The sequence below is a fragment of the Sceloporus undulatus genome, chromosome 4 (assembly GCF_019175285.1).
Source record: "Sceloporus undulatus isolate JIND9_A2432 ecotype Alabama chromosome 4, SceUnd_v1.1, whole genome shotgun sequence".
Taxonomy (NCBI): domain Eukaryota; kingdom Metazoa; phylum Chordata; class Lepidosauria; order Squamata; family Phrynosomatidae; genus Sceloporus; species Sceloporus undulatus.
Genome location: NC_056525.1, coordinates 56,031,386 through 56,046,923, shown reverse-complemented (window position 1 = coordinate 56,046,923; position 15,538 = coordinate 56,031,386). Strand labels below are relative to the sequence as shown.

The 15,538-nt window shown below is 43.4% G+C and overlaps 1 protein-coding gene across 1 annotated transcript in view; it reads left to right on the top strand.

Annotated features, from left to right (window-relative positions):
* Positions 1 to 10,319, top strand: part of LOC121928962 (complement decay-accelerating factor-like) — a 48,981-nt gene extending 38,662 nt beyond the window's left edge. Inside the window, exons 5-6 of the mRNA XM_042464290.1 lie at positions 9,411 to 9,593; positions 10,123 to 10,319. Coding sequence (XP_042320224.1) covers positions 9,411 to 9,593; positions 10,123 to 10,319 — 380 coding nt within the window. The remainder of the gene's footprint in view (positions 1 to 9,410; positions 9,594 to 10,122) is intronic.
* Positions 10,320 to 15,538: the final 5,219 nt, after the last annotated feature.

Sequence of the window (15,538 nt, the reverse complement as noted above, 5' to 3'; positions counted from 1 at the left end):
AATAGAACGACTTCGCTTCCCCCTCATTCGGAAGGGCAACAGAAAGCAACCAGGTGTGGTAGTAAGCATCACGTTTTAACCTTATTCGCATTGCTAGATAGGAGTGACTGGTCTGGTGTGAAAAAACATCACGCTTCGCATTGCTAGATAGGAATGTGCGGATCTGAGCTGCACACACACACACACCCTCCACGTGTATAAGGTCCATAGTCTTCAAGCTGAATGTTAGTTTAGGATCAATTTTTTATATTTGCTGTTTCTAATAAGATGAATCTTATTCATTAATGTATGTATGTTGGTGCCTCCCCCCCCTCCATGTATATTAGCTATTAATATACTAGATGCAATTAAGTAGTCACAAATATTTTGATTATTAGGCTCTTGCTTCATTAATCTGTCAAAAAACCCGAACCATCATATATAAAATTGTCCAGATCTTTCAAAATATCTGAATACCTCGGACAAAGAAAAAGAAAAAGAGGTGCATCATTCACGCTTGTTGTGTAGAATTAATTATATTCGCAGAGAAAGCGAAACCAGCTTTAAATGTCTGTGGAAAGTATAACTTTGTGTGATGAAATTTGAATAGAATGAAGTACAGCATTAAATTGTCCCACAAAAAAATAAATCAATTGATAAACGATTCTACTTTCAATTTTTTGGGGGAGGTAGATTTAAATTTACATTTGTAATTTTAAATTAATGTTTGAGTATATTGACCCTTTACATCTGTTTTGAAAGACGTCTACTTCAACTGTTGTTGGCCTTATACAGAGTTCCATCCCTGTGCATATGATATGGCCACATTCGTTCTTGCGCTTTTGATATGAATAAGTTAACAACATTTACATTTTATATTGGAAAAAGCTTGATAACTTTAGGTGCATATGTTTCTTTTATTCTTCCTCGCCATGTGAAATTTAACTGTAGTCAGTCTGGATAGACCTTGAATGCTCTTACTGTTTCCAAAAGATTTGACTTTCTGAGATTGGAATACAAACATTCACTATCCATTGTCGTGGTCAACTATCATGGATATATATATATGTGGCAGAGAAAGAGAGGGAATAATGGAACTGTATCTAACAGGCACTGTTGAAAGTGCATAATGTATTGCTGTTTCTTATGTGGCAAATCAGACTTACAGTTCCCCTGGTGAATAATTCCCTTTACACAAAAGAAAGAAAGAAAAAAGAAAGAAAGAACTTTGAATCAGTTTTAGACTCCACAATACCCTGATATTAAATGGTCAAAATAGTTATTTGTCTTGTTTTCTACTAGAAAATCTGCGGACATCCTGGAGAACCAGACAATGGTCGACTGCATGTATCAGGAGATTTTCTCTTAGGTGCCACTGTAAATTTTACCTGTGCATGAAGGGTAGTATGGAAGGCAATAAAGTTGCATTAAGAGATAAAGTAGGCATTACCTGGTAAAGCATTTCCTCAGTGCTGCCCAAGGAGTTGGTATTGAGGGTCCCAGCAGGAGGCCTGGGCTTGCGGGAAGCTCAGAATCACCTGGACTTGTGGCTGTTTGCCATTATAACACATATTTTCCATTCTTTTTACAACGAAGAGCAGTTGTGAGCAAAGGAATAGAGCAGCCATTGCCAGCTGATATACTGCCTTTCTATAGTTGGAAACCCAGGCTCCCCCAGCCAGCATTTAGATCTTGCCAACAGGGTGATTCTGAGTTTTTCTCAATAAAGTATAATTCAAGCTTGATGCTCCATTGTGGCTAATAATTTTACTCAAGGCTTAGGGGGACTAGTGGTAACTGAAGGCATGTAGGGTGTTTACTGAAGATCATGCTTGCTCCTGAAACTGACGGACTTTGATGTAGATTTCATTTATTTGTCAAGAGATGAAACATTTCAACATGTATGGACCTATAGGACTGGTTTTCTTTATTTTAATATTCTTGTAGAAGTAGGAAGTGCATGATTCTAAATTCTCTACATATACAGTGGTACCTCGGGTTACGAAATTAATTCGTTCCGCGGCAATTCTAACCCGAAAAACCTTCGTAACTGAATTGCCATAGCGCTATGGAAAAAATAGCTCTCTGCTGCCCTCCGGTGGGAAATAGCGCCGAGTTTTTCTGTAACCCGAAAAAAACCTTCGTAAGCGAACAATAAATCCCTATGGGATTTTCGTATCCGAAAAATGTAAGCTGGGTTTGTAATTCGTATCCCGGGTCGGTACCACTGTATGGAGAAAGAAATCTATATGTAGTGCATGATTGCGTTTGCTTTTTCCTTTTTCAATCTAGGCATAGGTTAATTGACATTCTTCCAGAGAGGTGTATTCTGGCAAAAAAAAAGGTGGAGTGGTGCTGTACCTTTTTGTGACGTAAGTAGGAAATACCTGTGTGTCTCACACGACGTTCCTGTGGGTTGAGTCACAGTCCAATTTCAGTTCTCCCAGAAAGCTCCAAAAACAAATCAGTAAAAATGGGTATTGGCTTTTCATGTTTCTACATAGCACAGAGCAGGCCAAGAGTTCATGATCTAAAATATAGTACAATGTGTTACTACCATCTGTCTACAGTCCCCTTGAAGTTCAGAAGTTTTCAGAACAGTACAGTTTGGGATACTGCATTGATTTTAGTGATGTATTGTTGAATCCACATTGCAAAAAATATCCGTTTAACACCTCTTTAACTGCCATGGTCAGTGCTATAGAATTCTGGGATTTGTGTTTACTGTGTCAATGCTCTTCAACAGCGAAGGCTAAATGTCACAAAACTACCGTTCCTAATGATTCTATAGTAGTGGGCCATGGCAGGTAAGTGGGTATTAAACTGGATTGTTTCTGCAGACTTTGTACAAGAGTGGAACTAGAAAATCATCTAAATAATCTAATGGTATGAATAAAATTATGAAGTAAAAATATCTTTGCAATGTGAAATTACATATTAGGTGAACGTTTAGAAAGTTATAGGATTTGGTGCTGGAACCAATTGGAACCAGAGACTTAAGGAATCAGGCAGGTCACTTCTGCCAAACAGCAAGTGCAGGGCAATCTAGTGCCATCCTGCTCAGAATGGTCCACTCCAAAAATAGGAAAGGAGTCCCAGTCAAGAGGAATGTCTAACAGGCAGGAAAAAAAAAAACACAAACAAGAGGGAGCACTCTTTCACCAGGGTTTGTGCTTGTTCCAGAAAGCCAGCTTTATATATTGGTTTAAGTGTTGGAGTAGAACCCTGAGAAGACCATAGTTTAAATTCCACTGAACCATGAGAATCTAGCAGGTGTGACTAGCAAGTCCATTCTAACCTTAGAGAGGTAGCAATGAAAATCTTGCTTGAAAACCCTATGACAGAATCATCCTTAAGTTGCAGTTGATTCAGGGCACCCCACTTACAGTGGTACCTCGGGATACGAAATGCGCGGGTTACGAAAATTTCGGGTACGAAAAAAAATCCATTTAAAAAAACTGTTCCGGCTTACGAATGTTTTTTTCGGGTTACGAAAAATTTTTTGGTGCTTTTCGGCGCTATTTCACACGAAATCGCGGCTTTTCCCCATTAGCGCCTATGGGTTTTCGGCTTGCGAGGCTTTTGGTTACGAAAGCGGCGGCGGAACGAATTTATTTCGTACCCGAGGTACCACTGTACTTTAAATTATGGCAATGTACTTTGTAGATAACTATTCAACTTAAAACCGGCGATAAAGGCCAGCAACGGATGTGGCATCCGCACGACACACGCCCTGCCTCCACCCCCATATGGGCATGACATCACGTGCCCTATCGCATGGTGGGCAGCATCACAGCACTCCTTTGCTGTCGTTCACGGGGCTCCTCTTTGCACTGTGGAAAGTTCCACATCGGGGCTGTGGCATTAGATGCCGTGGCCCCAATCTGATGCTGAAAGGGCCAGCCTGTTCAGCCTCTAATGATCTGAAGAAGACCTTGGGTTCAGCAGAAAGTGAGGTGCGCCGCCTGTGCCAGTGCTGAATGTGCCAGGGCTGTGGCAACACGCACCCCGCTCTGATTGGGCCCCCCACCTTAGTCCTGAACTGGGCTGCCAGAAAGGAGCAGCTTTCAGCCTCTCCTTTTTGGCCCAGTTCTTCCAGGTTGTATTAAGTGACGTAGTGCAGTTCCAGCCATGTTCGGGGTGTGTGGCGCCTAAGGGCTCTACATACTTCAATATTGTCTTACTGTGGTCTTTTGGTCCATCTGTTTAAGACCCTTGTTTTGCTTATTAAAGTGTGCCTACCTCAGGGTCAAATATATATATTTCAGCTGCTAGCAAATACACTCTAGGTGTAGAGGCCATTTGTACCATGTTTAGAGCCTCCCTGAGACCTCTGGGTCAAAAACAGTTTGGGGGCTGCCCCTCCAAATAAAACGTTTCTGCTTGAATGCTGTAAACTACGTGGCATTAAGTTTGCTTCTACACATTCCTGGGTCAATTTGGGCTCAGAAAGGTCTTTCCTGAAACTAAAACATGGCAAAATTCCCCCCATACCCATATGCGGAATTTGAATGAAAAACATTTTAATTAGTGATGGGTGTGAGCCTGCCCCACTTTAACTTATAAGTCATTGAAAACTGTACTTGGTCTGGCCTCTAGCTTTAAAATTTCTTCAGAACTGACTGTCTTAAGTGCGCATGTGTGTGTGTGTGTGATGTGATTCAACCCCAATTCTCCACTCTTCTACCCTTCAGAAGATCCTTTAAATTTCTTTAAACTGGTGCTGCTAAAACAAAATTACACTTTTAGTGTTTATTAATGATTTTCCTGTTTGGTTGAAGACCAAAACATATGAAGCTATGATCTGTTGTGTTGCTGTGTTGGCTAGTAAATTATTATGGCAGAGTTTAGAAATCCAAAGAACATGTGTAGGTTTTGTTTTTGTTTTTATGATTGGTTATATTTGTGTTCGATGTTCCACTTGTACATTGACGAAAATATATACAGTCTGTGGCGTTAACTGCTGGATCTGGAGGACATTGCAATTTCTCAAAGAAGCTCAGTTGAAAGAGATAAAATCACTCCAATATTTGCCTTTAATTGCACTTTGCCTGCGTCTTTCTAGGTATCCTGTTTTCCCCCACCGAGATTCCTCATGGCAAGCACAGTGGCAGATACATGAATGATTTTTCCTATGGGACAGTTGTAACCTACATCTGTGACAAAGGCTACCCCCTGTTGGAAATGCTTCTATTTGTACATCTGACGATGGTTTTTTTTAACGGAGTGTGGAGTGGCCGTGCCTATTGTGGAGTGTGTGTTTTCCTGTTGTCCCTCTCAGTTCTTCTGTGGTTCATGTGTGAAGACCACTTGTTTTAAGTGCTCAACATGACAGTTGTGCCAGAGGGCTCAGATAACATATTATCCTATATACTCATAAGTGAACCTCATGTAGAGTTGAATGCAGGTTTGGGGTAAATAAATTGGATTTGGGGGGCATGTAACAAAGATTAACAATTGAAACAAAGGAAAACCATGCCAAAAAAAATCCAGAAGGCACAACTGTGCTCATCAGCCTAAGGTGGATGGATCAGGAGGAAACTGTGGTAAATGAGGCTGTGCAAAGTGTGGGAGAGGTGATCAGGTGGGTGGGGCAAGAAATGAAATGTGAACAGGTAAGCAATTAGAGAAAATGGTGACTACGGGGTGGCCTCCAGCCACCCTTTTTCAGCCAGATTGGGGATGTGGCAACCACATAATGTGCCTCAATCTGGCCTTTCCGGGTATCATAGCTGTGGTGCTGCAGCTATACAGCACTACTTAAGCTACTTCAGCACTGCGTTGTGCAGACACAGCACTGGAGAAGCGCCATAATGCCGCCCGTGTGGTGCATCACACAGGTGCTTTGCACTGGCATTTGGACGTCCTCCGGATGTCCCATTTTAAAAAGGGGCGTCTCTTATGACGCCCTGGGCCTAGTACGGACTCCGTCCGTACAAGATGGCGGCGCCCCTTCTACATGGGCGCCGCCATCTTTACGTACTGGCGCACAGCGTCCGACGTGTCGCGCCGCTTGTGACGTTGCGAGCGCGCCCCTGGCGCCTCGCTACGTCGCAAACGCGACGGTAAAAGAAGCTCCATTTTGGGCTTCTTTTTCGGTCCGCGCGGGAGTCGGGCCATCTGAAGGCTCCGGCTCCCCCGCGACCTACTGCGCGCGGCGGCGACCACCGCAAAGCGGCGTCTGTACCCCGCCAATGTGTTGCGGTACCTAGAGGCAGAGTGGGTGTGCATATGTAGATGACCTGCCTGACTCCGTCCCAAGCTGGCCCAAAGTGCCAGTCTGCACAGGGCCTACATTGCAGTGATTACAGCTTTAACAGTAATGTGATATTTTTGCCTGATTTAATCCAGAAAACCTGAAAACATAGACAATGTCTCATTCAAAGTTGATTCCTTATTGCTGGAATAAACTTTCTGGAATTTTTCTCTAGTATACTGCGAAAAGTCTTAGTTGTCCCAGGTAGGCTGCCATATCCTGCCTGGGGGCGGACTTTCCTGGTTTGGGGGGGTCCACACGGTCCCCCCCCCCCGGTTTGGCCCACCCCCGGGATTCCCCCCAGCCAGGCCCTGGAGTGGTCTGCATGATTGCAGAGCCTTCCAAGGCCTCTCTAGGGCCTGGGAGACAGCCTCTCCCAAGCCCAGAGGGGCCTTGGAAGGCTCCGCGATCGCGAAGCCGCCCTGAGGCCTCTCTGGGGCTGGGAGGCAGAGTCTCCCAAGCCCCAGAGGGCTTGGAAGGCTCCGTGTCGTGGAGCCGCTTCTGAGCCTCTCTGGGGCCGGGAGGCGCGTCTCCCAAGCCCCCGAGGGCCTTGGAAGGCTCTGCGTCGGAGCTCCGGCTGCGGGGTCTCCAGGCCTCCGCAGGGCCGGGGGGAGGAGAGGAGGTGCTTGCCATCGCGGTGATCGCGCCAATGACAGGCGGCCCCAACACTCCTTCCGGCCTGGGAGCAGGCCGAGGCTTCCTCCCAAGCCGGGAAGGAGAAGAGGACAAGGTTTTTAAATGGGACTTTTAAAAAAATTTCCTGGCTAGGAAATTAAAAAAAGGTCCTACTTTTTAACCTTGTCCTACATTTGTCCCGGTTTGGAGGTCCTCAGCTATGGCAACCTTAGTCCCAGGAGACCCTAAAAGAAAAACTAACCCCCTCTACTTTTTTGGTTTCCTTTGAGGGGAAGTTCCAAAGACCCACCACTGCTGCCATTTTCCCACCAGGCATTCAAAATAGTTAGAAGCAGTATCATGGCTGAGAGTCCTGTTCTCACGATGCAACAGAATGCAGAGGTCCAGAAGTGCAGTTGCCAAAGGATCAAGAAGTATCACAGCGCTGTGTAAATTTACAGCGCTTTATAAATAAAGGTTAATAATAATAATAGCAACAATCCAGGATCAGAAGGTGCAGAGTCCACATAGTTGGAAAATATCAGAGTCAAGCAGCAATCCATGGTTATAAATCACAGAGTTGTATCTCACAGTAGATGCAGGCTGAGAGAAAAATCAAGTTTGTTTCCAGCAAATCGAATGGGGAAAGGCCCCTGACTTATAAACCCTCCCAACTCAGCCCCACTCAGTTTGCAGTCCATATTTCAAGAAGGCATTTCTCTGCTGCATGCATGCAGCCTCTCAGTTCACCTGTGAGAAAGGGACTGGGTTTGTGCCAAACACCACATCCTTCTCCTTTTCTGAGGACTCAGAGCTAACTCCCTTACCTCCTCCTCCTCCTCTGGAAAACTCAAGTGGCTGTCAAACTGAGTTGGAGGCTGTGGTTTATCTGTCTCCTAAAGCTGAATTTTCAAGGGAGTCATGACACAGAAAATCAATGGGATTGGTATTTTCATTAGGTTCTCTGAGATCTCACCTTTCACAACTGTACTCGGAGAAGGGGATGGTTCTTTCTTTCTTTCTTTCTTTTTTTCTTTCTTTCTTTCTAAAGTAAGGCCCCATTCCCACTGGCTTATAACGCGAATCAGGACGCGAATCATGGGTGCATCATTTCCATTTGAGAGTGAATCCGATCCGCATTGCTCCGATATCGGTTCCATCAAAATTCAAATCTGATTCGATTTATCTTGAAAAATCCGAATTATAGGTCGATAAAGTGGTTTTAGCAAGTTTTCCTGTGCCTCTCGAGTCTGATTCAGGGCAAATGAATGGGAACGAAAGGGTGTCTGATTCAGGATCTTGGGGATGGGAGGAGCAGTGCTCAAGGGGCTGGCCTGGGGGTGTCACCCGCTTGTTCTCTTCCCTGCATTACCGGCGCCATTTTCTTCTGTTTGCATAGCATTTCCCCCTCTGGATTGGGAAGCAGGGCAAGGCGATTGCGCTACATTGAGCTCCAAATGCAGTAAACACATTACTCCCCCTGCAACCTCCTCCCTGCTCCACATTCATAGACCAACGTGTGAGGAGACCCATTGAAGACAATTTTAAACTATTATTTTTTCTCTTTTCGCCTCTGCCTGAGCACCTGAGCAGCAGATGGGCTTTGCATTACATGCCTGCTTGATCACCCAGGGAGCAATGGGGGAGGCAAAGGGATTTGGTGGGGATTAGAGGCTCTTTCTCTCTTCCAGAGGAACTATGGGAAGACACAGAATATAGCCTTGGATACAGAGGGGTTTAGGAGGAATAGTGGCTCTTTCTCGTTCCAGAGGAACTATGGGAAGACACAGAATAGCCTTGGATGCAAAGGGGTTTAGGAGGAATAGTGGCTACTTCTCTCTTCCAGAGAGAGTCTGGGGAGACACAAAATAGCCTTGGATGCAGAGGGGTTTAGGAGGAATAGTGGCTCTTTCTCTCTTCCAGAGGGAGTCTGGACTCTGGGGAGACACAAAATAGCCTTGGATGCAGAGGGGTTTAGGAGGAATAGTGGCTACTTCTCTCTTCCAGAGGGAGTCTGGGGAGACACAGAAGAGCCTGGGATGCAAAGGGTTTTAGGGTGAATAGAGGCTCCTTCTCTCTTCCAGAAAATAGATTTGAGGGGAATAGAGGCTCCCTTCTTCCTTTCCCGGAGGCGAAAAGTGCTTCAGTGACTGATTGGCTGTGACGTCAAGCGCTCAGGCACTTGATTGACAGCTGCTTTTTAAAAAAGAGGTCCCGGAAGGGCAATGGGAACGGGGAGCAAAATAACCCGCTTCAAATTACCACAGGGAAAATACCAATGGGAACGAAAACAGGTTTAAAAAAATCTGGGTCTGTTTGCACCCGTTTTTAATGGGAACGATGGGTCAGATTTGAGTCAGAATCGGAGTCAGAATCGGAGTCAGAATTGCAGTGAAATAAGCCGCTTTTTTGCCCAGTGGGAATGGGGCCTAAGAATTAAGGTTACAATGACCTGGGGATAAGTTGATTCAGGTGTTTTGGGTTGATTTTATTTCTAGACCTATATACAGTATTCCTTGTCTTCTTCTCTTCATTTTTTAAAAACACATTTTACTTTCAGATGCTCATTGTCCACCTCCTCATGTAGAGAATGGAAGGATAGTCTTTGGTAAATCTGACACCTATAAATATAGCCAACAAGTTACTATTGTCTGCAGTGTTGGTTACAAGATATCTGGCTCAAGAGAGATTCAGTGCCAAGTGGATGGCACATGGGATCAACCTATACCTACCTGTGAACAGGGCAAGTATGAATATAAAAATTATATACTATGTCCTGTCTGTACATAATCTCACCTGTCTGTATATTTCTTTTCTTTTCTTTTTACCCTGCTTTTCTCGCAAGTTGGGACCCAAGGTGGCTTCCAACACTTATATCAGTGTTGTTTGCCTTCTGACAACAGCTGAAAGACAGCAGCATTGCTTGCAAAGCATTTGCTTCTGAAATGTACACTAAGGCCTGTTACAGACAGCCATAATAAAGCTGCTTCGAGTCACTTTGGAGGTATGGTATTTCAATGATGCATGAGTTCTAAGAGTCTAGAAGCTTCACCAAAGCTGCATTGCAGTCCTTAGGAGTGGAGCGTGGCTTTGGTGCGGCCTTTGGACTCTTAGGATGCATGTATCATTGAAATACCATAACTCCAAAGTGACTCGAAGCAGCTTTATTTTGGCTGTCTGTAACAGGCCAGAGATACAGAAAAGTATATCTCTTGGAAAATTTGTTTCTTTTTTTCCTCCTTTAATTGTTCTAAAACATGTTGTCTTTTCAGAGACTCGTTGTCCACATCCTCATGTAGTGAATGGAAGGATAATTGCTGGTGAATCTGACACCTATACTTATAACCAAATAGTAACAATTGACTGCACTGTTGGCCACAAGATATCTGGCTCAAGAGAGATCCATTGCCAAGCAGATGGCACCTGGGAACCTCCTCTACCTACTTGTCAACAGGGCAAGTATATCTGATAAAGTGGACTAGAGTCTGCAATAACTTATGCTAAAAAATTCTAGTATACGTTTTAGTCTCAAAGGTTCGACAGGAGTCTTTTATGGTTTTTTTCTATGCCATAGTTGTTATTTATTTACAGCTCACATTTTTCTCAATCCTACAACTCAAGGCAGCTTACAAAAATCAATACAGATATAATTAATAGCAACTATCAACATAATTAGACACATATACAAATAGTATAATATAAAAGCAGTAAAGCACAATTATGAAAAAGCCATAAACTTTCCTCATTAATAATCAGATCCCAGATGTCAGTTCCCAGAAACCTTTTCCCATAGCCAGACAGTTCTGAAACATCTGTAGAACAAAAAAAGAAACAAAAAAGGTCTTCTGCTGCTGCCAAAGGGAGTTTCAATGTGGGAGAAGCCACCAAGAAGGTCCTCTCCTGCACTCTCACCAAACACACCTATGAAGGTGGTAGGAAAAAAAAGAGAGCTTCAGAACTTGGGCAAAGCTCATATGGGAGCATATAGTCCTTTTGATAACCTGCACCCAAGCTGTATAGGACCCTATAAGTTGTGACCAGCAGTCTTGAATTGCATTATCACAATGTGTTGCTTTTAAGAGTTCTACTGTAAACTGACAAATAAGTCTAAAAGTCATCTGTATTTACCTATATTACAAACATAAATTCCCTTGATGTCACTAGCATAGTTCACTTCCTCCTATATGTATAAATTATGAGCCTGGTAACAAAAGTTTTCCTCCTGTAGCTACAGTCCACAATTCCACAGCTTGCTAAATATGGTTTCATCACTATATTTGAAGACTCATATATTACCTTGCCTCAGTGCAAAGACTGCAAAGCAGAACTATCTTATCTTGGAGGAGGTCATAAATTAAATACTTTTAAAGTTTATATGAGAATTCATGTCCTTCTGGCGTATATGGATGAGACAGGTTTCTTGTCCTCTTTTCATGATCTTCCTGCACAGCAGCAAAGGTTTGGACTGGGTGGCCCTTGGGGATCCCTTCAAATCCTATGGTTCTATGGTTCTGAGTATTACTGCATGACAAATGTGGGTTGGACTAGGTGGCCATTGGGGTCCCTTCTAACTTTAGGATCCTATGAAGAAGAGGTTAAGGGATGATATGGTAGCTATGTTTAATATAAGGTTGGAGATGTTGCTGCCTTGGAGTGTTGTGGTGTCTCCTTCTTTGGAGCCTTTTTTTAAAACAGAAGCTGGGTGGCTGCCTGCCCCAGGGAGGGCTTGGATTGTGTCTTCCTGCATGGCAGAAGGATGTTGGATTGGATGGCCTTTGGGCTGCCTTCCAATTCTAGGATTCTATGTCTTCCTGCATGGCAGAAGGGGGTTTGGACTATATGACTCTTAATAGTCCCTTCTAACTCTAGAATTCTCTGATTGGGTGTATTCATGCATGGCAGGAGTGGGTTGGACTGGATGGCCCCTGGATGTCCCGTGTATTTCCCCACACCTTCTCTATACCAAGTATATGTTCTCCCACTGACCTATGGCATTAAACACTACTAATTGTGGTATCACTCTTTCATTTGCAGTTCCTGGTTGTGGAGTTCCACAGATTAAAAATGGAAGAATAACAAGAGATCCAGTGGAAGTTAAACCCATGGAGAGAATTACATTTGAATGTAACCTTGGCTATATCCTGAAAGGAAAATATACAATTCAGTGCCAGAATAATAACACATGGGACTCTCCCGTCCCAATCTGTATCAAAAGTGGTATGTCTGCTACAAATGTGGTTGAATTTCATTCTTTCCTGAGTAGAAATGGCTAATCAATATTTTCGTTTCCTTTGGAGAGATGAAGCATTAATACTAACGCATAACCCAAGGCACATCTAATTTTTCATGCTTTGAGGGTGAGGGGCAAAATCACTTTAGGATTACTGAATAGCCTCTTTCACCTTGTTCAAAATATAACATATATGCAGGTGTAACTCTAAGTTATGTACATATATGTCAATAACAGCATTCCAGCCAATACTCTGTGGGTTTATTGATGTGTGTGTGGGGGGTATTTTAATGCTGTAGCATTAAAATGGTATTGCTAAAGAAAATACATGTGAGACAAGTGAATGCTATTTTCATATTACAAGTGGAGGAATTGAGGACGAAGCCACTGATGAAAAGAGGAGTGGAGAGTTTCCTCAGGTCCATGGACCACACACTCCTCCTCACTGGGGCTAGGGAAATCACTTGTAATCCTACATCCCTATTTTTTAAAATTTTTTGAAAAGGGACATCATACATTGTATGAGACCTGAGAACAGCATTTCAGACTGCCTCCAAGGGCTGTTTAAGACACAGGAAGAAGCTTTGATTCAAAACCAGAAGTGACTGGAAGTGTACTGTGCCTAAAGCAGCTGGGGCTGGGAAGGGAGGGGGAGATAGAAACTATTCCATAATTACTTTCTGTGACCCTATGAGGTTATGTGTGTTCCTTGCAGCCATGTCCAGCCCACAGGCAACATTTTCCTGTCCCTGAAATGGATAGAATTAGACTTAATCACAGTAAGAATTGGCATAAGTTTCTTTCTCATTCTCATTTTTGTTATCAGGAGGTGGTTGTCTTTCCCCACCCAGGTTACACTTTGCTGAACTTGCTGATGTGTATAAAGAGAAGAATTCCTTTCCTGTTGGATCAACTGTGAAATACATCTGCCATCCAGGCTACTTCAGAAGCCAAGTAAAGACCTCTCAAACATGCCTTCCGAATCAAAAATGGTCAGAGGTTAAGGAATTTTGCAACAGTGAGTCCCCTAACAGTCTTAACGTCTTTTTTTTTTTAAAGCCAAACAAATAAGTATTTAGAGGGATAAAAACAAAGAAGAAAAACAAATACCTTTATATTCAGACAAAATGGCAATGACATACAAGTCATTTCATACTATCCCTAAACTTCTTTATTGATATTCCTTATTGATCTTCTTACGGTTGCCTCATAGCCTATAGGATTTAATGGATCAGCTCTAGAATTCTGAAGATCTATTTTATATAAATTTAAGGGACCAGCTCTTTCAGCTACATCTATGTATTTTTAGAATATTTTAAAACATCTTTATATGGCAGGGGTCGGCAACCTCCACTGGGGTCCTCCAGGAAGGCTCCGGCAGCAGCAGCAGGCCTCTAGGAGGCCCGTTGCCTTCGCTGGGGCCCTCCAGGAGGGCTACGACGGTGGCAGCAGGCCCCTGGGAGGCCCGTTGCCGTCGCTGGGGCCCTCCAGGAGGGCTCCGGCGGCAGCAGTGGGCCTCTGGCATCAGGGGCCGGCAAAGACGGGGAGGCCTCCAGCGCTGGCGGTCCCCGCTGGCTCTTTCCCAGCCTCTAACAGGGCCTGGGGCCCTGTCAGGGGCCGGCAAAGAGGAGGTGGCCTGGCCCCTGGGGGTGGAAGCTCCGCCCCAGGAGTGGGAGCTCCGCCCCAGGGGTGGGAGCTCTGCCCCCGAATGGTGGAGGCTCCGCCCCCGGCACGCGGCCACGCCCCCGGGGGGGGAAGCTCCACCCCCGGCTTCGGCCCCCCAGTTGTCTGAGGGACAGCAACCCGGCCCCCGGCTCAAAAAGGTTGCCTACCCCTGTTATATGGCATATAAAGCAAGAAAGAGTGGAGCTGCATTTGAATACAGTATAATCCTTAAAGTCCACATTATTTTACTGTTTCCCATGTGGCAAATCAGGCTGTACAATTCTCTTATGTGAGTGTATTCCACTTAAAAAAAAAAAAAGAAATTAAGAAAGAAACTTTTAATCAGTTTTGCACTTCAGGATACCCTGATCTTAAATGAGCAAAATAGTTATTTGTCCTGTTTTCTGCTAGAAAAACCATGCGGACATCCTGGAGAACCAGACAATGGTCGGCTGCATGTATCAGGAGATTTTCTCTTAGGTGCCACTGTAAATTTTACCTGTGATGAAGGGTAAGCATCAGGGAAGCCAATACAGTTGCATTAACAGATAAAGAAGGTATTACCTGGTAAAGCATTTCCCCAAAGAAATGGGGAAAAGGGGTTGGTATTGTTGGGCCTCAGCAGGAGGCCTGTACCTTTGTAGGAGGTCTATCCTTGGCCACCAGAATCACCTGTACTTGCCATTGTTTCAAATTATAACACATTGTCTTCAATTCTTTTACAACAGAAGAACAGTATATCTGAGTAAAAGAAATAGAAGCAGTGATTGCCAGCTGATATATTATTCTTTCTAGAGTTTGGAAACCCAGGCTCCCCCAAGCAGCATTGCCAGACCATGCTAACAGGGTGATTCTGAGAGTTTTCTCCAAGAAAGTAAAGTTTCCAAGCCATTTTTGGTGATTTTACTTCAAGGCATAGAAAAGGAATAAGTGGGCCATTGTAGATGCATAGGGTGTTACATCATGCCCAACGGCTCCTGAGAAACTGGAGCTTGGGGTGTAAATTTTCATTTATTTTGCTGATAGGATTAAATATTTCAACATTTCATAGGCCCTATAGGACTAATTTTCTTTTCTTTTAATATTCCTTGTAGAAGTTGAAAGTATGTAATTCTAAATTCTCTACATATATAGAGAAAGAGATACATATATAGTTCATGATTGTTTCTTCTTCTTTTTCAATGTAGGCATAGGTTAATCGGTCACTCTTCCAGAACATGTGTAATATCTGGCAAAAAAGTAGAATGGAGTGGTGCTGTACCCTTTTGTGACCGTAAGTAGGAAATACCTTGTGTGTCTCAACACTATTCCTGTAGGGTTGAGTCACAGTCCAATTTCAGTTCTCCAAGAATGCTTCAAAAAGCTGTAAAAATGAGGTATTAGCTTTTCATGTTTCCACATAGACACAGAGCAGGGTTATCTGTGTCAAAGTATGAGACTGAAGTATGGCCTCAAAGAATCATGATCTAAAATAGAATACAATGTGTTACTACTATCTTTTCTACCAGTCCTACTGAAATCAATGAAGCTTACAGAACAGTACACTTTTGGGATACAGCATTGATTTTAGTGACATATGGCTGTATCCACATTGCATAAATAATCCAGTTTATGACCATTTTAGGTTGGGAACAAAGAGGCAACAAATTAATGGAATATGACCAATTTCTAAAATCTCTTTTGTATGATTCCATGCATGCGCTAGTACCTAGATATAGACAATTAACAGATAACCATCTGAACTGGGTGTTGTAAAGAGTGAGTTATAAATTAGGTTATAATGTAATGATTAA